This window comes from Dermacentor andersoni, chromosome 3, assembly GCF_023375885.2.
Source record: "Dermacentor andersoni chromosome 3, qqDerAnde1_hic_scaffold, whole genome shotgun sequence".
NCBI classification, from domain to species: domain Eukaryota; kingdom Metazoa; phylum Arthropoda; class Arachnida; order Ixodida; family Ixodidae; genus Dermacentor; species Dermacentor andersoni.
The window spans coordinates 46,791,179-46,809,251 of NC_092816.1; the positions used below are offsets into that span (position 1 = coordinate 46,791,179).

Consider the following 18,073-nt stretch of genomic DNA (forward strand, 5'->3'; position numbering starts at 1 on the left):
AGCATTCATTCGGCTTGTTTATATCTTGGGTTAGTGTCCTTGTTTATTCACACAATGTTTGCAGCGGTCTTGGTAAGGAATGTTGTCTCCGTACCATCCCTTGCTTTCCTACGATTAATCCGATTGTGTCAAAGCCTCTACTGCCGCAACTGAACACTAAATGTGCAGCAGAAGTGCCAAGAGCTGACAATATGTGCTGCAATATTTAGCATAATGTTTCCCCCTTACACTACATGCCTCTCGCCAAGGAGTTAGGAAAACAATGGGACATTGCAGCTCGAGCTAATCTATGCTAACTATACATCTTTGCCGAGCACTTCGCATGTTTCTTCTTTTTTAATCTCGCTGAAATAGCCGAAAGCAGACAATATACGTATACTATGAAACACATCAAGCAGCACTGAACGCAACTACAAGTACGAGAGCAGTCCAACACTAGCCCAGCATAAATACCCTTGTCTGAAGCTTCGTTATCCCGGCTTTAGCGGCACAACGAACACGATGAGAGGACTTCGTTCGATTTCACATTCCAATTCCATTAAATAGATGGCTATTTGTGTTTCGGTATGTTGTAAACTCGGTGACTGGCGGCATTAAGTCCACCGGACCTGTACGAAAATTGTGAGCGTATACTGTTTCATTCGCCATTGACAATAAACAATGTAAGCTTACTTGTTTGTATTTTTTTCTTGCCATTTAAGCCCTCTCGGTCAACTGGCGACATAATAAAGATATCTGTAGTTATGCTAGAGTACCGCACACACGAATAGTGTCCAGAAAGCGGTAAGAAAATGCCCAAACCGAGCGAGTGAGTGAGCTGCGCGACGAGCTACACCAGCCGCGACAGCAGCGGCCATATTGCTCACTACGTAACGATGATAATATTAATTTTAATTTTGCCAGCACCATCTGTCGGTTGTATACTTTAGTTCACAACGCCACCGCTACTCTTCTTTCTATTGCACTGCAGGAGGTATAGTACCGGCTGCCGCGGCAGAATAACCGATCAACACACTGCGACACGACCTCCGCGCTACGTCCGTATGAGTTCGAGTGCTCTGCTTGAAGTTACGTGGCACCGAAGATGAAGCTTGCTCCGACAATCGAATATGTGTTCGCAATTGTCCGGCAGCCGCGATGTAGGCGGAGATCTCGCTTCCGTTGACCGACTTGGGTGAACCAAAAAAGCGGGCGCTGTGACTAAGTTCTTATACGTATGGCGCCATTCATCTGAGCATGATGTCCCGGGTTCCAGTCCAAACCATGGCGGGGGCGTTCCGATCGGAGAGCTACTCAAGAAAGGGAATGTCAGAGGAGGAGGTTGATAAGTTCAGAGAGTCTTGGGTATGCAGCTGGAGGAATTTCAAGCAGAGGTTGGCGAGTCAATACATCCAAGGATAGGTAGACGCCAGTGCTAAAGTATTGCAGATCCCTCGATAGCATAGCGCGAGAATCCGCGGGTTCGTTTTAAAGCGACAGATTTCTTTGCCACCATCGCGTGCTCCAAAAGGTTGGGCAGACGGGGCTCAGGCACGATAAAGTGGGAACGGCAACACCGGGGAAGATGTCACGAGTGGGGAGGAGGAGAGGAAAGAAATAAGGACGAGCAGACGCGGAGTAGAAGAGAGAAGTTCGCCTGATTGGTTGGCGCGGATGATGACTGCAAGATGTTATTGGACTTATTTCCGCAGACGCAAAAAAAAAAAAGATATTCTCAACTATAATTCGGAGCGCGTGGATAAAGAAAGGAGGAATAGTTTGAACTGCCGTCGAGCCGCTTTGCAGCAATCCTATAGGCACGAGCTAGTCGGTAGTGTCCTCCACCAGGTCGGTTGACTGCGTAGCGACGGGTTACCTGAAGACAATATAGCTTCTGTAGCTGAAAGCGTTATTCATCAAGCAAGACAGCACCAACAGGCCACAGGGCCGTATGGACCAGACGAGAGCCTACGCCAGTGGCATACCTAAAGAGTATACTTGCCAGCTTGCTCCCTCCCTATTTCCCTCTTTGTCCCTCGTATGTGTGCGTTTTCATATACAATAATAATAATAATAATAATAATAATAATAATAATAATAATAATAATAATAATAATAATAATAATAATAATAATAATTCATTTATTTATTCATTTACCATACCCCGAAACTACTATGAGGTCCAGGTGTTGGCACACGCATACATTACAAGAAAAATATAACAACAGCCGCGAAATATGAGTAAAAATACAATAAAAAGAAGAACAATCATACAGAGAGCACATACAAGGCGCAAGGTGAATAAAAAAGAAAAAGGAGAAGAACGGGCAGTTGAACAATATGTGAAACTACGACACAACGATGCAAAGTTCCGAAAAGAACAATGATAGCGAGTTATAAAAGAAAAGTTCCGACAAGCTTCCGATTTTTTACACACCAGTGATTCTTCTCTAACTCTCTAACGAGTGATCCAGGCAAGAAAAGAAAAAAAAACAGCGCAGGTGGGCATCCAACCCCCGAGCCTCATATTAAGAGACTCACGCTCTACCGACTGAGCTAGCCGGGCGAGTGCACGTGCCGCTAGAGAAGCACTACTGGTGTGTACTGGGTGAGAAATATTCCTTTGAAGATAGGAGGAGAAAGGGGAATAAATGAGAGTAAGCGTGGGTGCGCAACGAGTGATCCATGGCAAGGAAAGAAAAAAACAGCGCCCAACGTGGGGCTCGAACCCACGACCCTGAGATTAAGAGTCTCATGCTCTACCGACTGAGCTAGCCGGGCTTTTTTTTTTTTTTTAATTACCTTTCTCAGGATTAAAACAAAGCGATACAATCACAAATTCACACTACATAAAGTAATTAAAAACGCTTGCCCGATTTGGGCAAGCGCGGGTATTTAAAACCGTTTCAGGTTGACAAGAGCATCTAATACAGGCATCCATGGTGGTGGATCAATCTGTGCTTTATATATCTCACGAATAAACGCGATACTTTCTTTGAAGTACTCTCTGGCTGGCTGGGCATTCACATCTGCATGATACACTGCCATTCTTGTTTTCCAGATGCTGTGAAGACATAAAGCCATAAACATGTCATACGGCACCCCTTCGTCATTATCGGTTGGGAGGAAGCGGATGCCATATGGGGTAATCGGTAACTCTTTCTTTAAAGTACGTTGCAGTATGTCCCATAAGAAGGTGGCATCTACGCAATCAAGAAAAATATGGTCGATAGTTTCTGGTTGCTTGCACAATAAGCAGTTTATCGTCCAAGGCACGAAGATACCCTTCTGCTCTAACCACGGTTTAACGGGCAGAGTTCTGGTGTGCAAGTAAAAGAAGAACGTTTTCACCGTGGACCGTACTGGCATCCGCTTCACCCTTTTCAGTACGTCTTTGCCTGCTCCTGTTGACAACATGGTGCGATACAGTGGTTCTGGCATACATACATCAACAACATCTTTGTACAGTTTCTTTCGTGTGACATTGCTTAGATACTGTAATGAGAACCGTGCTGCGAGGAACTCGTAAGACCAGACGACTTCTCGCAGGAAACCTCGTACTTTCGGCCCATCAACCCGATCAGACGACACAATAAACGCTGGCATAACGTCACACAATCGCATTTGAAACACAGTACGTAGGAAAGCATTGCTTTGCTCTCGCATAAAGAGAAATCTGGACACTACCTGTTTTAGAAACAAATGCGCCAAGCCCAGTCCGCCACTTTTCACTGACCGGAATAAATTTGTACGGCTTGTACGTTCCCAAGTTGATCCCCATATATACACTGCTAGCACCCTGTGGAGTCTTTGAATGCTTGCTCTCGTCGCACACAGTACTTGCAGAACGTACCAAATCTTGGCTACAAGAAAAAGGTTACATACTGTTGACCTTGCAAATATAGATAAGTCTCTCCCTCCAAATTTTGTCGATTTTTCTTTTATTTGTTCCGCTTCATTTCTCCAATAATCACTAATGTCTTTGTAGTGATTTAAAGGCACCCCGAGGTATTTCGTTGGCGAAACCGTCCACTGCATGCTAGCTCAGGTTCGTTTAAAAACTTGAAGCAGAAGTTAAAACGAACCTGAGCTAGCCGGGCGCACAGACATAGGCCTTGGGATGCACTACTGGTGTGTACTAGGTGAGAAATATTCGTTAGAAGATAGGAGGAGAAAGGGGAATAAATGAGAGTAAGCGTGGGTGCGCAACGAGTGATCCATGGCAAGGAAAGAAAAAAACAGCGCCCAACGTGGGGCTCGAACCCACGACCCTGAGATTAAGAGTCTCATGCTCTACCGACTGAGCTAGCCGGGCGCACAGACATAGGCCTTGGGATGCACTACTGGTGTGTACTAGGTGAGAAATATTCGTTAGAAGATAGGAGGAGAAAGGGGAATAAATGAGAGTAAGCGTGGGTGCGCAACGAGTGCTCAATGGCAAGGAAAGCAAAAAACAGCGCCCAACGTGGGGCTCGAACCCACGACCCTGAGATTAAGAGTCTCATGCTCTATCGACTGAGCTAGCCGGGCGGACAGACATAGGCCTCGGGATGCACTACTGGTGTGTACTTTTTTTTTTTTTTTTCTCTATTGCCAGATTTCTGGTTCATAACTTTTCACAATAGAGAGTAATCACTGTAACGCAAACCAAAGTACAATATACATTTGCTGCTGGGTGAGAAATATTCGTTTGAAGATAGGAGGAGAAAGGGGAATAAATGAGAGTAAGCGTGGGTGCGCAACGAGTGAGCCATGGCAAGGAAAGAAAAAAACAGCGCCCAACGTGGGGCTCGAACCCACGACCCTGAGATTAAGAGTCTCATGCTCTACCGACTGAGCTAGCCGGGCGCACAGACATAGGCCTTGGGATGCACTACTGGTGTGTACTAGGTGAGAAATATTCGTTAGAAGATAGGAGGAGAAAGGGGAATAAATGAGAGTAAGCGTGGGTGCGCAACGAGTGATCCATGGCAAGGAAAGAAAAAAACAGCGCCCAACGTGGGGCTCGAACCCACGACCCTGAGATTAAGAGTCTCATGCTCTACCGACTGAGCTAGCCGGGCGAACAGACATAGGTCTTGAGATGCACTACTGGTGTGTACTGGGTGAGAAATATCCGTTTGAAGATAGGAGGAGAAAGGGGAATAAATGAGAGTAAGCGTGGGTGCGCAACGAGTGATCCATGGCAAGGAAAGAAAAAAACAGCGCCCAACGTGGGGCTCGAACCCACGACCCTGAGATTAAGAGTCTCATGCTCTACCGACTGAGCTAGCCGGGCGCACAGACATAGGCCTTGGGATGCACTACTGGTGTGTACTAGGTGAGAAATATTCGTTAGAAGATAGGAGGAGAAAGGGGAATTATGAGAGTAAGCGTGGGTGCGCAACGAGTGATCAATGGCAAGGAAAGCAAAAAACAGCGCCCAACGTGGGGCTCGAACCCACGACCCTGAGATTAAGAGTCTCATGCTCTATCGACTGAGCTAGCCGGGCGGACAGACATAGGCCTCGGGATGCACTACTGGTGTGTACTGGGTGAGAAATATTCGTTTGAAGATAGGAGGAGAAAGGGGAATAAATGAGAGTAAGCGTGGGTGCGCAACGAGTGATCCATGGCAAGGAAAGAAAAAAACAGCGCCCAACGTGGGGCTCGAACCCACGACCCTGAGATTAAGAGTCTCATGCTCTACCGACTGAGCTAGCCGGGCGCACAGACATGGGCCTTGGGATGCACTACTGGTGTGTACTAGGTGAGAAATATTCGTTAGAAGATAGGAGGAGAAAGGGGAATAAATGAGAGTAAGCGTGGGTGCGCAACGAGTGATCAATGGCAAGGAAAGCAAAAAACAGCGCCCAACGTGGGGCTCGAACCCACGACCCTGAGATTAAGAGTCTCATGCTCTACCGACTGAGCTAGCCGGGCGGACAGACATAGGCCTTGGGATGCACTACTGGTGTGTACTAGGTGAGAAATATTCGTTAGAAGATAGGAGGAGAAAGGGGAATAAATGAGAGTAAGCGTGGGTGCGCAACGAGTGAATCATGGCTAGGAAAGAAAAAAACAGCGCCTAACGTGGGGCTCGAACCCACGACCCTGAGATTAAGAGTCTCATGCTCTACCGACTGAGCTAGCCGGGCGCACAGACATAGGCCTTGGGATGCACTACTGGTGTGTACTAGGTGAGAAATATTCGTTAGAAGATAGGAGGAGAAAGGGGAATAAATGAGAGTAAGCGTGGGTGCGCAACGAGTGATCCACGGCAAGGAAAGAAAAAAACAGCGCCCAACGTGGGGCTCGAACCCACGACCCTGAGATTAAGAGTCTCATGCTCTACCGACTGAGCTAGCAGGGCTTTTTTTTTTCTTTATTGCCAGATTTCTGGTTCATAACTTTTCACAATAGAGAGTAATCACTGTAACGCAAACCAAAGTACAATATACATTTGCTGTGTGTGCACGTATTCAACCAGTATCCTACTGGCTCAGTCTAATCAAAATTCGCGCAAATACACCAACGGCTCTACTCTTGGGAGCCACTCGGGTGGTTCCTCTGTCGCTTTATGGAGGGCGACAAACCAGTGCATTTGTTCTCTGAAATACATTCGTGCAGGCTGCGCATCTTTATCGACATGGTATCCTGCCATTCTCGCGCGCCAAATGCAGTGGAGGCCCAAGAGCATAATTAGGTCAAAAGGCACCCCGTCCTCATTATCTATGCTAGCCGGGCGGACAGACATAGGTCTTGAGATGCACTACTGGTGTGTACTGGGTGAGAAATATTCGTTTGAAAATAGGAGGAGAAAGGGGAATAAATGAGAGTAAGCGTGGGTGCGCAACGAGTGATCCATGGCAAGGAAAGAAAGAAACAGCGCCCAACGTGGGGCTCGAACCCACGACCCTGAGATTAAGAGTCTCATGCTCTACCGACTGAGCTAGCCGGGCGCACAGACATAGGCCTTGGGATGCACTACTGGTGTGTACTAGGTGAGAAATATTCGTTAGAAGATAGGAGGAGAAAGGGGAATAAATGAGAGTAAGTGTGGGTGCGCAACGAGTGATCAATGGCAAGGAAAGCAAAAAACAGCGCCCAACGTGGGGCTCGAACCCACGACCCTGAGATTAAGAGTCTCATGCTCTATCGACTGAGCTAGCCGGGCGGACAGACATAGGCCTCGGGATGCACTACTGGTGTGTACTGGGTGAGAAATATTCGTTTGAAGATAGGAGGAGAAAGGGGAATAAATGAGAGTAAGCGTGGGTGCGCAACGAGTGATCCATGGCAAGGAAAGAAAAAAACAGCGCCCAACGTGGGGCTCGAACCCACGACCCTGAGATTAAGAGTCTCATGCTCTACCGACTGAGCTAGCCGGGCGCACAGACATAGGCCTTGGGATGCACTACTGTTGTGTACTAGGTGAGAAATTTTCGTTAGAAGATAGGAGGAGAAAGGGGAATAAATGAGAGTAAGCGTGGGTGCGCAACGAGTGAGCCATGGCAAGGAAAGAAAAAAACAGCGCCCAACGTGGGGCTCGAACCCACGACCCTGAGATTAAGAGTCTCATGCTCTACCGACTGAGCTAGCCGGGCGCACAGACATAGGCCTTGGGATGCACTACTGGTGTGTACTAGGTGAGAAATATTCGTTAGAAGATAGGAGGAGAAAGGGGAATAAATGAGAGTAAGCGTGGGTGCGCAACGAGTGATCCATGGCAAGGAAAGAAAAAAACAGCGCCCAACGTGGGGCTCGAACCCACGACCCTGAGATTAAGAGTCTCATGCTCTACCGACTGAGCTAGCCGGGCGCACAGACATAGGCCTTGGGATGCACTACTGGTGTGTACTAGGTGAGAAATATTCGTTAGAAGATAGGAGGAGAAAGGGGAATAAATGAGAGTAAGCGTGGGTGCGCAACGAGTGATCAATGGCAAGGAAAGCAAAAAACAGCGCCCAACGTGGGGCTCGAACCCACGACCCTGAGATTAAGAGTCTCATGCTCTACCGACTGAGCTAGCCGGGCGGACAGACATAGGCCTTGGGATGCACTACTGGTGTGTACTAGGTGAGAAATATTCGTTAGAAGATAGGAGGAGAAAGGGGAATAAATGAGAGTAAGCGTGGGTGCGCAACGAGTGATCAATGGCAAGGAAAGCAAAAAACAGCGCCCAACGTGGGGCTCGAACCCACGACCCTGAGATTAAGAGTCTCATGCTCTACCGACTGAGCTAGCCGGGCGCACTGACATAGGCCTTGGGATGCACTACTGGTGTGTACTAGGTGAGAAATATTCGTTTGAAGATAGGAGGAGAAAGGGGAATAAATGAGAGTAAGCGTGGGTGCGCAACGAGTGATCCATGGCAAGGAAAGAAGAAAACAGCGCCCAACGTGGGGATCGAACCCACGACCCTGAGATTAAGAGTCTCATGCTCTACCGACTGAGCTAGCCGGGCGCACTGACATAGGCCTTGGGATGCACTACTGGTGTGTACTAGGTGAGAAATATTCGTTTGAAGATAGGAGGAGAAAGGGGAATAAATGAGAGTAAGCGTGGGTGCGCAACGAGTGATGCATGGCAAGGAAAGAAAAAAACAGCGCCCAACGTGGGGCTCGAACCCACGACCCTGAGATTAAGAGTCTCATGCTCTACCGACTGAGCTAGCCGGGCGCACAGACATAGGCCTTGTGATGCACTACTGGTGTGTACTAGGTGAGAAATATTCGTTAGAAGATAGGAGGAGAAAGGGGAATAAATGAGAGTAAGCGTGGGTGCGCAACGAGTGAGCCATGGCAAGGAAAGCAAAAAACAGCGCCCAACGTGGGGCTCGAACCCACGACCCTGAGATTAAGAGTCTCATGCTCTATCGACTGAGCTAGCCGGGCGGACAGACATAGGCCTCGGGATGCACTACTGGTGTGTACTGGGTGAGAAATATTCGTTTGAAGATAGGAGGAGAAAGGGGAATAAATGAGAGTAAGCGTGGGTGCGCAACGAGTGATCCATGGCAAGGAAAGAAAAAAACAGCGCCCAACGTGGGGCTCGAACCCACGACCCTGAGATTAAGAGTCTCATGCTCTACCGACTGAGCTAGCCGGGCGCACAGACATAGGCCTTGGGATGCACTACTGTTGTGTACTAGGTGAGAAATATTCGTTAGAAGATAGGAGGAGAAAGGGGAATAAATGAGAGTAAGCGTGGGTGCGCAACGAGTGAGCCATGGCAAGGAAAGAAAAAAACAGCGCCCAACGTGGGGCTCGAACCCACGACCCTGAGATTAAGAGTCTCATGCTCTACCGACTGAGCTAGCCGGGCGCACAGACATAGGCCTTGGGATGCACTACTGGTGTGTACTAGGTGAGAAATATTCGTTAGAAGATAGGAGGAGAAAGGGGAATAAATGAGAGTAAGCGTGGGTGCGCAACGAGTGATCCATGGCAAGGAAAGAAAAAAACAGCGCCCAACGTGGGGCTCGAACCCACGACCCTGAGATTAAGAGTCTCATGCTCTACCGACTGAGCTAGCCGGGCGCACAGACATAGGCCTTGGGATGCACTACTGGTGTGTACTAGGTGAGAAATATTCGTTAGAAGATAGGAGGAGAAAGGGGAATAAATGAGAGTAAGCGTGGGTGCGCAACGAGTGATCCATGGCAAGGAAAGAAGAAAACAGCGCCCAACGTGGGGATCGAACCCACGACCCTGAGATTAAGAGTCTCATGCTCTACCGACTGAGCTAGCCGGGCGCAGTGACATAGGCCTTGGGATGCACTACTGGTGTGTACTAGGTGAGAAATATTCGTTTGAAGATAGGAGGAGAAAGGGGAATAAATGAGAGTAAGCGTGGGTGCGCAACGAGTGATGCATGGCAAGGAAAGAAAAAAACAGCGCCCAACGTGGGGCTCGAACCCACGACCCTGAGATTAAGAGTCTCATGCTCTACCGACTGAGCTAGCCGGGCGCACAGACATAGGCCTTGGGATGCACTACTGGTGTGTACTAGGTGAGAAATATTCGTTAGAAGATAGGAGGAGAAAGGGGAATAAATGAGAGTAAGCGTGGGTGCGCAACGAGTGATCCATGGGAAGGAAAGAAAAAAACAGCGCCCAACGTGGGGCTCGAACCCACGACCCTGAGATTAAGAGTCTCATGCTCTACCGATTGAGCTATCCGGGCGGACAGACATAGGTCTTGAGATGCACTACTGGTGTGTACTGGGTGAGAAATATTCGTTTGAAGATAGGAGGAGAAAGGGGAATAAATGAGAGTAAGCGTGGGTGCGCAACGAGTGATCCATGGCAAGGAAAGAAAAAAACAGCGCCCAACGTGGGGCTCGAACCCACGACCCTGAGATTAAGAGTCTCATGCTCTACCGACTGAGCTAGCCGGGCGAACAGACATAGGTCTTGAGATGCACTACTGGTGTGTACTGGGTGAGAAATATTCGTTTGAAGATAGGAGGAGAAAGGGGAATAAATGAGAGTAAGCGTGGGTGCGCAACGAGTGATCCATGGCAAGGAAAGAAAAAAACAGCGCCCAACGTGGGGCTCGAACCCACGACCCTGAGATTAAGAGTCTCATGCTCTATCGACTGAGCTAGCCGGGCGGACAGACATAGGCCTCGGGATGCACTACTGGTGTGTACTGGGTGAGAAATATTCGTTTGAAGATAGGAGGAGAAAGGGGAATAAATGAGAGTAAGCGTGGGTGCGCAACGAGTGATTCATGGCAAGGAAAGAAAAAAACAGCGCCCAACGTGGGGCTCGAACCCACGACCCTGAGATTAAGAGTCTCATGCTCTACCGACTGAGCTAGCCGGGCGCACAGACATGGGCCTTGGGATGCACTACTGGTGTGTACTAGGTGAGAAATATTCGTTAGAAGATAGGAGGAGAAAGGGGAATAAATGAGAGTAAGCGTGGGTGCGCAACGAGTGATCCATGGCAAGGAAAGAAAAAAACAGCGCCCAACGTGGGGCTCGAACCCACGACCCTGAGATTAAGAGTCTCATGCTCTACCGACTGAGCTAGCCGGGCGCACAGACATGGGCCTTGGGATGCACTACTGGTGTGTACTAGGTGAGAAATATTCGTTAGAAGATAGGAGGAGAAAGGGGAATAAATGAGAGTAAGCGTGGGTGCGCAACGAGTGATCAATGGCAAGGAAAGCAAAAAACAGCGCCCAACGTGGGGCTCGAACCCACGACCCTGAGATTAAGAGTCTCATGCTCTACCGACTGAGCTAGCCGGGCGGACAGACATAGGCCTTGGGATGCACTACTGGTGTGTACTAGGTGAGAAATATTCGTTAGAAGATAGGAGGAGAAAGGGGAATAAATGAGAGTAAGCGTGGGTGCGCAACGAGTGAATCATGGCTAGGAAAGAAAAAAACAGCGCCCAACGTGGGGCTCGAACCCACGACCCTGAGATTAAGAGTCTCATGCTCTACCGACTGAGCTAGCCGGGCGCACTGACATAGGCCTTGGGATGCACTACTGGTGTGTACTAGGTGAGAAATATTCGTTTGAAGATAGGAGGAGAAAGGGGAATAAATGAGAGTAAGCGTGGGTGCGCAACGAGTGATGCATGGCAAGGAAAGAAAAAAACAGCGCCCAACGTGGGGCTCGAACCCACGACCCTCAGATTAAGAGTCTCATGCTCTACCGACTGAGCTAGCCGGGCGCACAGACATAGGCCTTGGGATGCACTACTGGTGTGTACTAGGTGAGAAATATTCGTTAGAAGATAGGAGGAGAAAGGGGAATAAATGAGAGTAAGCGTGGGTGCGCAACGAGTGATCCACGGCAAGGAAAGAAAAAAAACAGCGCCCAACGTGGGGCTCGAACCCACGACCCTGAGATTAAGAGTCTCATGCTCTACCGACTGAGCTAGCCGGGCTTTTTTTTTTCTTTATTGCCAGATTTCTGGTTCATAACTTTTCACAATAGAGAGTAATCACTGTAACGCAAACCAAAGTACAATATACATTTGCTGTGTGTGCACGTATTCAACCAGTATCCTACTGGCTCAGTCTAATCAAAATTCGCGCAAATACACCAACGGCTCTACTCTTGGGAGCCACTCGGGTGGTTCCTCTGTCGCTTTATGGAGGGCGACAAACCAGTGCATTTGTTCTCTGAAATACATTCGTGCAGGCTGCGCATCTTTATCGACATGGTATCCTGTAATTCTCGCGCGCCAAATGCAGTGGAGGCCCAAGAGCATAATTAGGTCAAAAGGCACCCCGTCCTCATTATCTATGCTAGCCGGGCGGACAGACATAGGTCTTGAGATGCACTACTGGTGTGTACTGGGTGAGAAATATTCGTTTGAAAATAGGAGGAGAAAGGGGAATAAATGAGAGTAAGCGTGGGTGCGCAACGAGTGATCCATGGCAAGGAAAGAAAAAAACAGCGCCCAACGTGGGGCTCGAACCCACGACCCTGAGATTAAGAGTCTCATGCTCTACCGACTGAGCTAGCCGGGCGCACAGACATAGGCCTTGGGATGCACTACTGGTGTGTACTAGGTGAGAAATATTCGTTAGAAGATAGGAGGAGAAAGGGGAATAAATGAGAGTAAGCGTGGGTGCGCAACGAGTGATCAATGGCAAGGAAAGCAAAAAACAGCGCCCAACGTGGGGCTCGAACCCACGACCCTGAGATTAAGAGTCTCATGCTCTACCGACTGAGCTAGCCGGGCGCACAGACATAGGCCTTGGGATGCACTACTGTTGTGTACTAGGTGAGAAATATTCGTTAGAAGATAGGAGGAGAAAGGGGAATAAATGAGAGTAAGCGTGGGTGCGCAACGAGTGAGCCATGGCAAGGAAAGAAAAAAACAGCGCCCAACGTGGGGCTCGAACCCACGACCCTGAGATTAAGAGTCTCATGCTCTACCGACTGAGCTAGCCGGGCGCACAGACATAGGCCTTGGGATGCACTACTGGTGTGTACTGGGTGAGAAATATTCGTTAGAAGATAGGAGGAGAAAGGGGAATAAATGAGAGTAAGCGTGGGTGCGCAACGAGTGATCCATGGCAAGGAAAGAAAAAAACAGCGCCCAACGTGGGGCTCGAACCCACGACCCTGAGATTAAGAGTCTCATGCTCTACCGACTGAGCTAGCCGGGCGAACAGACATAGGTCTTGAGATGCACTACTGGTGTGTACTGGGTGAGAAATATTCGTTTGAAGATAGGAGGAGAAATGGGAATAAATGAGAGTAAGCGTGGGTGCGCAACGAGTGATCCATGGCAAGGAAAGAAAAAAACAGCGCCCAACGTGGGGCTCGAACCCACGACCCTGAGATTAAGAGTCTCATGCTCTACCGACTGAGCTAGCCGGGCGCACAGACATAGGCCTTGGGATGCACTACTGGTGTGTACTAGGTGAGAAATATTCGTTAGAAGATAGGAGGTGAAAGGGGAATAAATGAGAGTAAGCGTGGGTGCGCAACGAGTGATCAATGGCAAGGAAAGCAAAAAACAGCGCCCAACGTGGGGCTCGAACCCACGACCCTGAGATTAAGAGTCTCATGCTCTATCGACTGAGCTAGCAAAAGCAAAAAACAGCGCCCAACGTGGGGCTCGAACCCACGACCCTGAGATTAAGAGTCTCATGCTCTACCGACTGAGCTAGCCGGGCGCAGTGACATAGGCCTTGGGATGCACTACTGGTGTGTACTAGGTGAGAAATATTCGTTTGAAGATAGGAGGAGAAAGGGGAATAAATGAGAGTAAGCGTGGGTGCGCAACGAGTGATGCATGGCAAGGAAAGAAAGAAACAGCGCCCAACGTGGGGCTCGAACCCACGACCCTGAGATTAAGAGTCTCATGCTCTAGCGACTGAGCTAGCCGGGCGCACAGACATAGGCCTTGGGATGCACTACTGGTGTGTACTAGGTGAGAAATATTCGTTAGAAGATAGGAGGAGAAAGGGGAATAAATGAGAGTAAGCGTGGGTGCGCAACGAGTGATCCATGGCAAGGAAAGAAAAAAACAGCGCCCAACGTGGGGCTCGAACCCACGACCCTGAGATTAAGAGTCTCATGCTCTACCGATTGAGCTATCCGGGCGGACAGACATAGGTCTTGAGATGCACTACTGGTGTGTACTGGGTGAGAAATATTCGTTTGAAAATAGGAGGAGAAAGGGGAATAAATGAGAGTAAGCGTGGGTGCGCAACGAGTGATCCATGGCAAGGAAAGAAAAAAACAGCGCCCAACGTGGGGCTCGAACCCACGACCCTGAGATTAAGAGTCTCATGCTCTACCGACTGAGCTAGCCGGGCGAACAGACATAGGTCTTGAGATGCACTACTGGTGTGTACTGGGTGAGAAATATTCGTTTGAAGATAGGAGGAGAAAGGGGAATAAATGAGAGTAAGCGTGGGTGCGCAACGAGTGATCCATGGCAAGGAAAGAAAAAAACAGCGCCCAACGTGGGGCTCGAACCCACGACCCTGAGATTAAGAGTCTCATGCTCTACCGACTGAGCTAGCCGGGCTTTGGACAGACATAGGTCTTGAGATGCACTACTGGTGTGTACTGGGTGAGAAATATTCGTTTGAAAATAGGAGGAGAAAGGGGAATAAATGAGAGTAAGCGTGGGTGCGCAACGAGTGATCCATGGCAAGGAAAGAAAAAAACAGCGCCCAACGTGGGGCTCGAACCCACGACCCTGAGATTAAGAGTCTCATGCTCTACCGACTGAGCTAGCCGGGCGAACAGACATAGGTCTTGAGATGCACTACTGGTGTGTACTGGGTGAGAAATATTCGTTTGAAGATAGGAGGAGAAAGGGGAATAAATGAGAGTAAGCGTGGGTGCGCAACGAGTGATCCATGGCAAGGAAAGAAAAAAACAGCGCCCAACGTGGGGCTCGAACCCACGACCCTGAGATTAAGAGTCTCATGCTCTACCGACTGAGCTAGCCGGGCGCACAGACATAGGCCTTGGGATGCACTACTGGTGTGTACTAGGTGAGAAATATTCGTTAGAAGATAGGAGGTGAAAGGGGAATAAATGAGAGTAAGCGTGGGTGCGCAACGAGTGATCAATGGCAAGGAAAGCAAAAAACAGCGCCCAACGTGGGGCTCGAACCCACGACCCTGAGATTAAGAGTCTCATGCTCTATCGACTGAGCTAGCCGGGCGGACAGACATAGGCCTCGGGATGCACTACTGGTGTGTACTGGGTGAGAAATATTCGTTTGAAGATAGGAGGAGAAAGGGGAATAAATGAGAGTAAGCGTGGGTGCGCAACGAGTGATTCATGGCAAGGAAAGAAAAAAACAGCGCCCAACGTGGGGCTCGAACCCACGACCCTGAGATTAAGAGTCTCATGCTCTACCGACTGAGCTAGCCGGGCGCACAGACATGGGGCTTGGGATGCACTACTGGTGTGTACTAGGTGAGAAATATTCGTTAGAAGATAGGAGGAGAAAGGGGAATAAATGAGAGTAAGCGTGGGTGCGCAACGAGTGATCCATGGCAAGGAAAGAAAAAAACAGCGCCCAACGTGGGGCTCGAACCCACGACCCTGAGATTAAGAGCCTCATGCTCTACCGACTGAGCTAGCCGGGCGCACAGACATAGGCCTTGGGATGCACTACTGGTGTGTACTAGGTGAGAAATATTCGTTAGAAGATAGGAGGAGAAAGGGGAATAAATGAGAGTAAGCGTGGGTGCGCAACGAGTGATCAATGGCAAGGAAAGCAAAAAACAGCGCCCAACGTGGGGCTCGAACCCACGACCCTGAGATTAAGAGTCTCATGCTCTACCGACTGAGCTAGCCGGGCGGACAGACATAGGCCTTGGGATGCACTACTGGTGTGTACTAGGTGAGAAATATTCGTTAGAAGTTAGGAGGAGAAAGGGGAATAAATGAGAGTAAGCGTGGGTGCGCAACGAGTGATCAATGGCAAGGAAAGCAAAAAACAGCGCCCAACGTGGGGCTCGAACCCACGACCCTGAGATTAAGAGTCTCATGCTCTACCGACTGAGCTAGCCGGGCGGACAGACATAGGCCTTGGGATGCACTACTGGTGTGTACTAGGTGAGAAATATTCGTTAGAAGATAGGAGGAGAAAGGGGAATAAATGAGAGTAAGCGTGGGTGCGCAACGAGTGATCAATGGCAAGGAAAGCAAAAAACAGCGCCCAACGTGGGGCTCGAACCCACGACCCTGAGATTAAGAGTCTCATGCTCTACCGACTGAGCTAGCCGGGCGGACAGACATAGGCCTTGGGATGCACCACTGGTGTGTACTAGGTGAGAAATATTCGTTAGAAGATAGGAGGAGAAAGGGGAATAAATGAGAGTAAGCGTGGGTGCGCAACGAGTGATCCATGGCAAGGAAAGAAGAAAACAGCGCCCAACGTGGGGATCGAACCCACGACCCTGAGATTAAGAGTCCCATGCTCTACCGACTGAGCTAGCCGGGCGCACTGACATAGGCCTTGGGATGCACTACTGGTGTGTACTAGGTGAGAAATATTCGTTTGAAGATAGGAGGAGAAAGGGGAATAAATGAGAGTAAGCGTGGGTGCGCAACGAGTGATGCATGGCAAGGAAAGAAAAAAACAGCGCCCAACGTGGGGCTCGAACCCACGACCCTGAGATTAAGAGTCTCATGCTCTACCGACTGAGCTAGCCGGGCGCACTGACATAGGCCTTGGGATGCACTACTGGTGTGTACTAGGTGAGAAATATTCGTTAGAAGATAGGAGGAGAAAGGGGAATAAATGAGAGTAAGCGAGGGTGCGCAACGAGTGATCCATGGCAAGGAAAGAAAAAAACAGCGCCCAACGTGGGGCTCGAACCCACGACCCTGAGATTAAGAGTCTCATGCTCTACCGACTGAGCTAGCCGGGCGGACAGACATAGGTCTTGAGATGCACTACTGGTGTGTACTGGGTGAGAAATATTCGTTTGAAGATAGGAGGAGAAAGGGGAATAAATGAGAGTAAGCGTGGGTGCGCAACGAGTGATCCATGGCAAGGAAAGAAAAAAACAGCGCCCAACGTGGGGCTCGAAGCCACGACCCTGAGATTAAGAGTCTCATGCTCTACCGACTGAGCTAGCCGGGCGCACAGACATAGGCCTTGGGATGCACTACTGGTGTGTACTAGGTGAGAAATATTCGTTAGAAGATAGGAGGAGAAAGGGGAATAAATGAGAGTAAGCGTGGGTGCGCAACGAGTGATCCATGGCAAGGAAAGAAAAAAACAGCGCCCAACGTGGGGCTCGAACCCACGACCCTGAGATTAAGAGTCTCATGCTCTACCGACTGAGCTAGCCGGGCGCACAGACATGGGCCTTGGGATGCACTACTGGTGTGTACTAGGTGAGAAATATTCGTTAGAAGATAGGAGGAGAAAGGGGAATAAATGAGAGTAAGCGTGGGTGCGCAACGAGTGATCCATTGCAAGGAAAGAAAAAAACAGCGCCCAACGTGGGGCTCGAACCCACGACCCTGAGATTAAGAGTCTCATGCTCTACCGACTGAGCTAGCCGGGCGCACAGACATAGGCCTTGGGATGCACTACTGGTGTGTACTAGGTGAGAAATATTCGTTAGAAGATAGGAGGAGAAAGGGGAATAAATGAGAGTAAGCGTGGGTGCGCAACGAGTGATCCATGGCAAGGAAAGAAAAAAACAGCGCCCAACGTGGGGCTCGAACCCACGACCCTGAGATTAAGAGTCTCATGCTCTACCGACTGAGCTAGCCGGGCGCACATACATGGGCCTTGGGATGCACTACTGGTGTGTACTAGGTGAGACATATTCGTTAGAAGATAGGAGGAGAAAGGGGAATAAATGAGAGTAAGCGTGGGTGCGCAACGAGTGATCCATGGCAAGGAAAGAAAAAAACAGCGCCCAACGTGGGGCTCGAACCCACGACCCTGAGATTAAGAGTCTCATGCTCTACCGACTGAGCTAGCCGGGCGCACAGACATAGGCCTTGGGATGCACTACTGGTGTGTACTAGGTGAGAAATATTCGTTAGAAGATAGGAGGAGAAAGGGGAATAAATGAGAGTAAGCGTGGGTGCGCAACGAGTGATCAATGGCAAGGAAAGCAAAAAACAGCGCCCAACGTGGGGC

At 49.3% G+C, this 18,073-nt stretch overlaps 1 protein-coding gene and 63 non-coding genes across 64 annotated transcripts in view; all 64 read right to left on the reverse strand.

Annotated features, from left to right (window-relative positions):
* Positions 1 to 1,151: 1,151 nt before the first annotated feature.
* LOC140216497 (uncharacterized) lies at positions 1,152 to 4,017 on the reverse strand. The gene has a single exon (XM_072286821.1). The coding sequence runs from the start codon at positions 4,015 to 4,017 to the stop codon at positions 2,875 to 2,877; it is 1,143 nt and encodes a 380-aa protein (XP_072142922.1). The 3' UTR covers positions 1,152 to 2,874.
* On the reverse strand, positions 2,688 to 2,760 carry TRNAK-CUU (transfer RNA lysine (anticodon CUU)). Its single transcript has one exon. It is a non-coding gene; the product is annotated as a tRNA-Lys (tRNA).
* A 204-nt stretch (positions 4,018 to 4,221) lies between the features above and the next one.
* On the reverse strand, positions 4,222 to 4,294 carry TRNAK-CUU (transfer RNA lysine (anticodon CUU)). Its single transcript has one exon. It is a non-coding gene; the product is annotated as a tRNA-Lys (tRNA).
* A 142-nt stretch (positions 4,295 to 4,436) lies between these two features.
* Positions 4,437 to 4,509, reverse strand: TRNAK-CUU (transfer RNA lysine (anticodon CUU)). Its single transcript has one exon. It is a non-coding gene; the product is annotated as a tRNA-Lys (tRNA).
* A 245-nt stretch (positions 4,510 to 4,754) lies between these two features.
* On the reverse strand, positions 4,755 to 4,827 carry TRNAK-CUU (transfer RNA lysine (anticodon CUU)). The gene has a single exon. It is a non-coding gene; the product is annotated as a tRNA-Lys (tRNA).
* A 142-nt stretch (positions 4,828 to 4,969) lies between these two features.
* TRNAK-CUU (transfer RNA lysine (anticodon CUU)) lies at positions 4,970 to 5,042 on the reverse strand. Its single transcript has one exon. It is a non-coding gene; the product is annotated as a tRNA-Lys (tRNA).
* A 142-nt stretch (positions 5,043 to 5,184) lies between these two features.
* TRNAK-CUU (transfer RNA lysine (anticodon CUU)) lies at positions 5,185 to 5,257 on the reverse strand. The gene has a single exon. It is a non-coding gene; the product is annotated as a tRNA-Lys (tRNA).
* A 141-nt stretch (positions 5,258 to 5,398) lies between these two features.
* TRNAK-CUU (transfer RNA lysine (anticodon CUU)) lies at positions 5,399 to 5,471 on the reverse strand. Its single transcript has one exon. It is a non-coding gene; the product is annotated as a tRNA-Lys (tRNA).
* Positions 5,472 to 5,613: 142 nt separating this feature from the next.
* On the reverse strand, positions 5,614 to 5,686 carry TRNAK-CUU (transfer RNA lysine (anticodon CUU)). The gene has a single exon. It is a non-coding gene; the product is annotated as a tRNA-Lys (tRNA).
* Positions 5,687 to 5,828: 142 nt separating this feature from the next.
* TRNAK-CUU (transfer RNA lysine (anticodon CUU)) lies at positions 5,829 to 5,901 on the reverse strand. The gene has a single exon. It is a non-coding gene; the product is annotated as a tRNA-Lys (tRNA).
* A 142-nt stretch (positions 5,902 to 6,043) lies between these two features.
* On the reverse strand, positions 6,044 to 6,116 carry TRNAK-CUU (transfer RNA lysine (anticodon CUU)). The gene has a single exon. It is a non-coding gene; the product is annotated as a tRNA-Lys (tRNA).
* A 142-nt stretch (positions 6,117 to 6,258) lies between these two features.
* TRNAK-CUU (transfer RNA lysine (anticodon CUU)) lies at positions 6,259 to 6,331 on the reverse strand. Its single transcript has one exon. It is a non-coding gene; the product is annotated as a tRNA-Lys (tRNA).
* Positions 6,332 to 6,847: 516 nt separating this feature from the next.
* On the reverse strand, positions 6,848 to 6,920 carry TRNAK-CUU (transfer RNA lysine (anticodon CUU)). Its single transcript has one exon. It is a non-coding gene; the product is annotated as a tRNA-Lys (tRNA).
* A 142-nt stretch (positions 6,921 to 7,062) lies between these two features.
* TRNAK-CUU (transfer RNA lysine (anticodon CUU)) lies at positions 7,063 to 7,135 on the reverse strand. The gene has a single exon. It is a non-coding gene; the product is annotated as a tRNA-Lys (tRNA).
* Positions 7,136 to 7,277: 142 nt separating this feature from the next.
* On the reverse strand, positions 7,278 to 7,350 carry TRNAK-CUU (transfer RNA lysine (anticodon CUU)). The gene has a single exon. It is a non-coding gene; the product is annotated as a tRNA-Lys (tRNA).
* A 142-nt stretch (positions 7,351 to 7,492) lies between these two features.
* Positions 7,493 to 7,565, reverse strand: TRNAK-CUU (transfer RNA lysine (anticodon CUU)). Its single transcript has one exon. It is a non-coding gene; the product is annotated as a tRNA-Lys (tRNA).
* A 142-nt stretch (positions 7,566 to 7,707) lies between these two features.
* TRNAK-CUU (transfer RNA lysine (anticodon CUU)) lies at positions 7,708 to 7,780 on the reverse strand. The gene has a single exon. It is a non-coding gene; the product is annotated as a tRNA-Lys (tRNA).
* A 142-nt stretch (positions 7,781 to 7,922) lies between these two features.
* TRNAK-CUU (transfer RNA lysine (anticodon CUU)) lies at positions 7,923 to 7,995 on the reverse strand. The gene has a single exon. It is a non-coding gene; the product is annotated as a tRNA-Lys (tRNA).
* Positions 7,996 to 8,137: 142 nt separating this feature from the next.
* TRNAK-CUU (transfer RNA lysine (anticodon CUU)) lies at positions 8,138 to 8,210 on the reverse strand. The gene has a single exon. It is a non-coding gene; the product is annotated as a tRNA-Lys (tRNA).
* A 142-nt stretch (positions 8,211 to 8,352) lies between these two features.
* Positions 8,353 to 8,425, reverse strand: TRNAK-CUU (transfer RNA lysine (anticodon CUU)). The gene has a single exon. It is a non-coding gene; the product is annotated as a tRNA-Lys (tRNA).
* A 142-nt stretch (positions 8,426 to 8,567) lies between these two features.
* On the reverse strand, positions 8,568 to 8,640 carry TRNAK-CUU (transfer RNA lysine (anticodon CUU)). The gene has a single exon. It is a non-coding gene; the product is annotated as a tRNA-Lys (tRNA).
* A 142-nt stretch (positions 8,641 to 8,782) lies between these two features.
* TRNAK-CUU (transfer RNA lysine (anticodon CUU)) lies at positions 8,783 to 8,855 on the reverse strand. The gene has a single exon. It is a non-coding gene; the product is annotated as a tRNA-Lys (tRNA).
* Positions 8,856 to 8,997: 142 nt separating this feature from the next.
* On the reverse strand, positions 8,998 to 9,070 carry TRNAK-CUU (transfer RNA lysine (anticodon CUU)). The gene has a single exon. It is a non-coding gene; the product is annotated as a tRNA-Lys (tRNA).
* A 142-nt stretch (positions 9,071 to 9,212) lies between these two features.
* On the reverse strand, positions 9,213 to 9,285 carry TRNAK-CUU (transfer RNA lysine (anticodon CUU)). The gene has a single exon. It is a non-coding gene; the product is annotated as a tRNA-Lys (tRNA).
* Positions 9,286 to 9,427: 142 nt separating this feature from the next.
* On the reverse strand, positions 9,428 to 9,500 carry TRNAK-CUU (transfer RNA lysine (anticodon CUU)). Its single transcript has one exon. It is a non-coding gene; the product is annotated as a tRNA-Lys (tRNA).
* A 142-nt stretch (positions 9,501 to 9,642) lies between these two features.
* On the reverse strand, positions 9,643 to 9,715 carry TRNAK-CUU (transfer RNA lysine (anticodon CUU)). The gene has a single exon. It is a non-coding gene; the product is annotated as a tRNA-Lys (tRNA).
* A 142-nt stretch (positions 9,716 to 9,857) lies between these two features.
* Positions 9,858 to 9,930, reverse strand: TRNAK-CUU (transfer RNA lysine (anticodon CUU)). The gene has a single exon. It is a non-coding gene; the product is annotated as a tRNA-Lys (tRNA).
* Positions 9,931 to 10,072: 142 nt separating this feature from the next.
* Positions 10,073 to 10,145, reverse strand: TRNAK-CUU (transfer RNA lysine (anticodon CUU)). The gene has a single exon. It is a non-coding gene; the product is annotated as a tRNA-Lys (tRNA).
* Positions 10,146 to 10,287: 142 nt separating this feature from the next.
* TRNAK-CUU (transfer RNA lysine (anticodon CUU)) lies at positions 10,288 to 10,360 on the reverse strand. The gene has a single exon. It is a non-coding gene; the product is annotated as a tRNA-Lys (tRNA).
* A 142-nt stretch (positions 10,361 to 10,502) lies between these two features.
* Positions 10,503 to 10,575, reverse strand: TRNAK-CUU (transfer RNA lysine (anticodon CUU)). Its single transcript has one exon. It is a non-coding gene; the product is annotated as a tRNA-Lys (tRNA).
* Positions 10,576 to 10,717: 142 nt separating this feature from the next.
* Positions 10,718 to 10,790, reverse strand: TRNAK-CUU (transfer RNA lysine (anticodon CUU)). Its single transcript has one exon. It is a non-coding gene; the product is annotated as a tRNA-Lys (tRNA).
* Positions 10,791 to 10,932: 142 nt separating this feature from the next.
* On the reverse strand, positions 10,933 to 11,005 carry TRNAK-CUU (transfer RNA lysine (anticodon CUU)). The gene has a single exon. It is a non-coding gene; the product is annotated as a tRNA-Lys (tRNA).
* A 142-nt stretch (positions 11,006 to 11,147) lies between these two features.
* TRNAK-CUU (transfer RNA lysine (anticodon CUU)) lies at positions 11,148 to 11,220 on the reverse strand. Its single transcript has one exon. It is a non-coding gene; the product is annotated as a tRNA-Lys (tRNA).
* A 142-nt stretch (positions 11,221 to 11,362) lies between these two features.
* TRNAK-CUU (transfer RNA lysine (anticodon CUU)) lies at positions 11,363 to 11,435 on the reverse strand. Its single transcript has one exon. It is a non-coding gene; the product is annotated as a tRNA-Lys (tRNA).
* A 142-nt stretch (positions 11,436 to 11,577) lies between these two features.
* Positions 11,578 to 11,650, reverse strand: TRNAK-CUU (transfer RNA lysine (anticodon CUU)). The gene has a single exon. It is a non-coding gene; the product is annotated as a tRNA-Lys (tRNA).
* A 143-nt stretch (positions 11,651 to 11,793) lies between these two features.
* Positions 11,794 to 11,866, reverse strand: TRNAK-CUU (transfer RNA lysine (anticodon CUU)). The gene has a single exon. It is a non-coding gene; the product is annotated as a tRNA-Lys (tRNA).
* A 516-nt stretch (positions 11,867 to 12,382) lies between these two features.
* Positions 12,383 to 12,455, reverse strand: TRNAK-CUU (transfer RNA lysine (anticodon CUU)). The gene has a single exon. It is a non-coding gene; the product is annotated as a tRNA-Lys (tRNA).
* Positions 12,456 to 12,597: 142 nt separating this feature from the next.
* Positions 12,598 to 12,670, reverse strand: TRNAK-CUU (transfer RNA lysine (anticodon CUU)). The gene has a single exon. It is a non-coding gene; the product is annotated as a tRNA-Lys (tRNA).
* Positions 12,671 to 12,812: 142 nt separating this feature from the next.
* Positions 12,813 to 12,885, reverse strand: TRNAK-CUU (transfer RNA lysine (anticodon CUU)). Its single transcript has one exon. It is a non-coding gene; the product is annotated as a tRNA-Lys (tRNA).
* Positions 12,886 to 13,027: 142 nt separating this feature from the next.
* Positions 13,028 to 13,100, reverse strand: TRNAK-CUU (transfer RNA lysine (anticodon CUU)). Its single transcript has one exon. It is a non-coding gene; the product is annotated as a tRNA-Lys (tRNA).
* Positions 13,101 to 13,242: 142 nt separating this feature from the next.
* On the reverse strand, positions 13,243 to 13,315 carry TRNAK-CUU (transfer RNA lysine (anticodon CUU)). The gene has a single exon. It is a non-coding gene; the product is annotated as a tRNA-Lys (tRNA).
* A 142-nt stretch (positions 13,316 to 13,457) lies between these two features.
* TRNAK-CUU (transfer RNA lysine (anticodon CUU)) lies at positions 13,458 to 13,531 on the reverse strand. Its single transcript has one exon. It is a non-coding gene; the product is annotated as a tRNA-Lys (tRNA).
* A 9-nt stretch (positions 13,532 to 13,540) lies between these two features.
* Positions 13,541 to 13,613, reverse strand: TRNAK-CUU (transfer RNA lysine (anticodon CUU)). Its single transcript has one exon. It is a non-coding gene; the product is annotated as a tRNA-Lys (tRNA).
* Positions 13,614 to 13,755: 142 nt separating this feature from the next.
* Positions 13,756 to 13,828, reverse strand: TRNAK-CUU (transfer RNA lysine (anticodon CUU)). Its single transcript has one exon. It is a non-coding gene; the product is annotated as a tRNA-Lys (tRNA).
* A 142-nt stretch (positions 13,829 to 13,970) lies between these two features.
* TRNAK-CUU (transfer RNA lysine (anticodon CUU)) lies at positions 13,971 to 14,043 on the reverse strand. Its single transcript has one exon. It is a non-coding gene; the product is annotated as a tRNA-Lys (tRNA).
* A 142-nt stretch (positions 14,044 to 14,185) lies between these two features.
* Positions 14,186 to 14,258, reverse strand: TRNAK-CUU (transfer RNA lysine (anticodon CUU)). The gene has a single exon. It is a non-coding gene; the product is annotated as a tRNA-Lys (tRNA).
* A 142-nt stretch (positions 14,259 to 14,400) lies between these two features.
* Positions 14,401 to 14,473, reverse strand: TRNAK-CUU (transfer RNA lysine (anticodon CUU)). Its single transcript has one exon. It is a non-coding gene; the product is annotated as a tRNA-Lys (tRNA).
* Positions 14,474 to 14,618: 145 nt separating this feature from the next.
* On the reverse strand, positions 14,619 to 14,691 carry TRNAK-CUU (transfer RNA lysine (anticodon CUU)). Its single transcript has one exon. It is a non-coding gene; the product is annotated as a tRNA-Lys (tRNA).
* A 142-nt stretch (positions 14,692 to 14,833) lies between these two features.
* On the reverse strand, positions 14,834 to 14,906 carry TRNAK-CUU (transfer RNA lysine (anticodon CUU)). Its single transcript has one exon. It is a non-coding gene; the product is annotated as a tRNA-Lys (tRNA).
* A 142-nt stretch (positions 14,907 to 15,048) lies between these two features.
* On the reverse strand, positions 15,049 to 15,121 carry TRNAK-CUU (transfer RNA lysine (anticodon CUU)). Its single transcript has one exon. It is a non-coding gene; the product is annotated as a tRNA-Lys (tRNA).
* Positions 15,122 to 15,263: 142 nt separating this feature from the next.
* On the reverse strand, positions 15,264 to 15,336 carry TRNAK-CUU (transfer RNA lysine (anticodon CUU)). The gene has a single exon. It is a non-coding gene; the product is annotated as a tRNA-Lys (tRNA).
* Positions 15,337 to 15,478: 142 nt separating this feature from the next.
* Positions 15,479 to 15,551, reverse strand: TRNAK-CUU (transfer RNA lysine (anticodon CUU)). The gene has a single exon. It is a non-coding gene; the product is annotated as a tRNA-Lys (tRNA).
* Positions 15,552 to 15,693: 142 nt separating this feature from the next.
* On the reverse strand, positions 15,694 to 15,766 carry TRNAK-CUU (transfer RNA lysine (anticodon CUU)). The gene has a single exon. It is a non-coding gene; the product is annotated as a tRNA-Lys (tRNA).
* A 142-nt stretch (positions 15,767 to 15,908) lies between these two features.
* TRNAK-CUU (transfer RNA lysine (anticodon CUU)) lies at positions 15,909 to 15,981 on the reverse strand. The gene has a single exon. It is a non-coding gene; the product is annotated as a tRNA-Lys (tRNA).
* Positions 15,982 to 16,123: 142 nt separating this feature from the next.
* Positions 16,124 to 16,196, reverse strand: TRNAK-CUU (transfer RNA lysine (anticodon CUU)). Its single transcript has one exon. It is a non-coding gene; the product is annotated as a tRNA-Lys (tRNA).
* A 142-nt stretch (positions 16,197 to 16,338) lies between these two features.
* Positions 16,339 to 16,411, reverse strand: TRNAK-CUU (transfer RNA lysine (anticodon CUU)). The gene has a single exon. It is a non-coding gene; the product is annotated as a tRNA-Lys (tRNA).
* A 142-nt stretch (positions 16,412 to 16,553) lies between these two features.
* TRNAK-CUU (transfer RNA lysine (anticodon CUU)) lies at positions 16,554 to 16,626 on the reverse strand. Its single transcript has one exon. It is a non-coding gene; the product is annotated as a tRNA-Lys (tRNA).
* A 142-nt stretch (positions 16,627 to 16,768) lies between these two features.
* On the reverse strand, positions 16,769 to 16,841 carry TRNAK-CUU (transfer RNA lysine (anticodon CUU)). The gene has a single exon. It is a non-coding gene; the product is annotated as a tRNA-Lys (tRNA).
* A 142-nt stretch (positions 16,842 to 16,983) lies between these two features.
* TRNAK-CUU (transfer RNA lysine (anticodon CUU)) lies at positions 16,984 to 17,056 on the reverse strand. Its single transcript has one exon. It is a non-coding gene; the product is annotated as a tRNA-Lys (tRNA).
* A 142-nt stretch (positions 17,057 to 17,198) lies between these two features.
* Positions 17,199 to 17,271, reverse strand: TRNAK-CUU (transfer RNA lysine (anticodon CUU)). Its single transcript has one exon. It is a non-coding gene; the product is annotated as a tRNA-Lys (tRNA).
* Positions 17,272 to 17,413: 142 nt separating this feature from the next.
* Positions 17,414 to 17,486, reverse strand: TRNAK-CUU (transfer RNA lysine (anticodon CUU)). Its single transcript has one exon. It is a non-coding gene; the product is annotated as a tRNA-Lys (tRNA).
* A 142-nt stretch (positions 17,487 to 17,628) lies between these two features.
* On the reverse strand, positions 17,629 to 17,701 carry TRNAK-CUU (transfer RNA lysine (anticodon CUU)). The gene has a single exon. It is a non-coding gene; the product is annotated as a tRNA-Lys (tRNA).
* A 142-nt stretch (positions 17,702 to 17,843) lies between these two features.
* TRNAK-CUU (transfer RNA lysine (anticodon CUU)) lies at positions 17,844 to 17,916 on the reverse strand. Its single transcript has one exon. It is a non-coding gene; the product is annotated as a tRNA-Lys (tRNA).
* Positions 17,917 to 18,058: 142 nt separating this feature from the next.
* TRNAK-CUU (transfer RNA lysine (anticodon CUU)) overlaps positions 18,059 to 18,073 on the reverse strand; it is a 73-nt gene continuing 58 nt past the window's right edge. Inside the window, exon 1 of the tRNA in view lies at positions 18,059 to 18,073. This exon is cut by the window's right edge and continues 58 nt beyond it. This is a non-coding gene — a tRNA (tRNA-Lys).

Bases quoted from the DNA above. Each gene is read 5' to 3' on its own strand.
- LOC140216497 (XM_072286821.1), bottom strand. From the start codon at position 4,017: ATGCAGTGGACGGTTTCGCCAACGAAATACCTCGGGGTGCCTTTAAAT.